Genomic DNA, 2,300 nt, shown 5'->3' on the forward strand with positions numbered 1-2,300 from the left:
TTGCAACAGGAGTTGTTTCGGGTACAAGAGATGATTGACGAGCTGGAGAATGAACTGGGATCCAGGGGCTGCGGTGTTTCCGGAGAGCCCAACTGTTCATCTTCCTCTTGTCAGGGAAGAACTACCGTTGATCCAAAATACGGACAGGTGATTCCGTTCTCCTCATATCCCCTCCTATCATTCTCTTAAATTAAAGCTATATTTTATGTGAATGCAGGATATTCTGAATCTTGATAGGGGCAAAGAGAAAAAGGGCATAGTTTTAACTTCCGGTGGTCATTCTTCTGACGAAAAGCAAATGACAGCTGCCAAGATGAGCAAGGCAGAAAAATACGAATCAAAGGTATATTTGTTGTGCGATATTTTACATATATTGCTTTTTTTGCTCGATATGAATTGACCACATCGGTTTACTTTGTTCAGAGACGGTTGAAGGGGGAGGAAAAGTTTTCCGTTGAGGAGATAGAGAATGAATTAGGAGCCACACATCGCGTTTCCGGACAGATGAATTGTTCGCCTTCACATTCTCAGGATAGGAATACAGTCCAACCATCATCCGGGTCTCCTTTTTTTGCGCGCTTTGACTCCAAGTTATTCTCGTCCTCCATTCTCTCTCTCTTCTGTATCTCCCTTTACCCTACCTTCTCACTTCATCACGTGGACCTGTTTATCGTGGTTCTTGCGGTGGTGGCTGGGGTGATTAACAATGCAGTAAAAGCTGTTGAGGCTGAAAATGGGACAGGAGATTCTCGTCAAGGAGAGGGAATGGAAGATTGCATTCCTGATGCTACGCTCCCAGTTCGTTCCAGCCCCATGTCCCGTGGATTATCTCTATCAAGCTTTATATGCAGTGGAGAGTCCTTGTACTCCAAGACAACTTGGCTGTTCTAGACTCACTTTATGTAAAAACTGCTATCCTGCCCATGCATGTCGGTTGGACTCATTTCTTCCCATGTGTATAAGTTATTTCGGTTACTTAAAAATTTTATTTATTTAGGAGCTTCCTGCTGTGTATATTCGTGGGTAGTTTGATGTTGCTCGTGTTTCAGAAAAATAAATGTAACCCCATTAAACCACTTGTTTCGTTTTGGTATATTTGTTTCATGTGGACACATTGCTCCGATTTGTATGGATATGATTCAATGAACCTGGGTTTGACCTTGACTGGGTCCCCCAAAGTGTTTTTTTATTTCCCGCTCAGTACTCCCTCCTTCCCGCTTAATGTTCCCTTCATAAAGGGAACAACATTGAACATTTGGAGTAGAACGAGGGTTTCTTTCTTCTGGTTTATTCTTCCTTCTTCTTCTCCCTTGTTCTCTCTCACCAGGACCTGTGCTGCCAAGGAGTGGCAGCTGGGGATTCTATCCCAACATTTGGTATCAGAGCTTGAAGTCTGGTCCAAGGAGGAAGCAAGAGCAGATCCATGCCACGACGGGCTGGTGAATCTGCCTCACAAGCTGGTGGGATGTCTTCAGCAGAAGGTGAGTCTGCTGGAACCTCTGTCGTGATGCCCTGGTCTCTGGTTGAGACTGGACATGGTTTCCCTGTTCTCTCCAAGCAGAACTATTCTCTATGGGCTATGAGAATGCAAGTTCTGTTGGAGGCGAATGGTTTATGGGAAGCTATTGAGGCAGAGACGGTGACGAAGAAGAAGGATCGGCATGCACTGTCGGTTATCTATGGTGCAATATCTGATGAGATATTTGCTCAGCTGGATAGTCAGTTGACGGCCAAGGAGACGTGAATGATGTTGAAGACGAAGAACTTGGGTGCTGCTCGTGTTCAGAAGGCGGTGCAAGCCCTCAAACGCGAGTTTGAGCTGCTCATCATGGGAGAAGATGAGCTTGTGTCTGATTTTGCAGGAAAGCTGTCCAAAGTTGTCACTCGGCTAAGGACCATGGGAGAGAAGTTAGAAGTTAGAAGAAGGAGACGTGGTGGCCAAACTACTCCGAGCTACTCCAGCGAAATTCGACTCTATTACGTCCTCCATTGAGAAATTTGGGGAGATGGAGTCAATGACGTTGGAAGAAGCCGTGGGATCCCTCAAGATACATGAAGACAAGTTGAAGGATTGCCAATCAAGAAGAGAGGAGCAAGTTCTGTTAGCGAGAGCTATCAGAAAGGGCAAGAAGAAAGACGAAGACGAAAACTCCCGTGGCCGTGGACGTGGACGCGGCAAAGGAAGAGGCCGTGGCTAAAGTAGTGATGGCAAAGGATGGAGAAAAGACGAGGACTACAGACCTCGAAATAAGTCAAAAATTAAATGTTACAATTGTCAAAAATTTGGGCATTTTGTGTCT

At 45.3% G+C, this 2,300-nt stretch overlaps 1 protein-coding gene across 1 annotated transcript; it reads left to right on the forward strand.

The window, feature by feature from the left end:
* Positions 1-939, forward strand: LOC144700410 (uncharacterized). Its single transcript, XM_078571833.1, has 3 exons — positions 1-147; positions 218-343; positions 424-939. Exons 1-3 carry the CDS (start codon positions 31-33, stop codon positions 889-891), a joined length of 711 nt encoding a protein of 236 aa, XP_078427959.1. The 5' UTR covers positions 1-30; the 3' UTR covers positions 892-939.
* The last annotated feature ends 1,361 nt before the right edge of the window (positions 940-2,300 follow it).

The sequence above is a fragment of the Wolffia australiana genome, chromosome 3 (genome assembly GCF_029677425.1).
Source record: "Wolffia australiana isolate 7733 chromosome 3, ASM2967742v1".
NCBI classification, from domain to species: domain Eukaryota; kingdom Viridiplantae; phylum Streptophyta; class Magnoliopsida; order Alismatales; family Araceae; genus Wolffia; species Wolffia australiana.

Bases quoted from the DNA above. Each gene is read 5' to 3' on its own strand.
- LOC144700410 (XM_078571833.1), top strand. From the start codon at position 31: ATGATTGACGAGCTGGAGAATGAACTGGGATCCAGGGGCTGCGGTGTT. The intron at 148-217 runs GTGATTCCGTTC...ATGTGAATGCAG, and splicing joins TTGATCCAAAATACGGACAG to GATATTCTGAATCTTGATAG. The intron at 344-423 runs GTATATTTGTTG...TACTTTGTTCAG, and splicing joins CAGAAAAATACGAATCAAAG to AGACGGTTGAAGGGGGAGGA.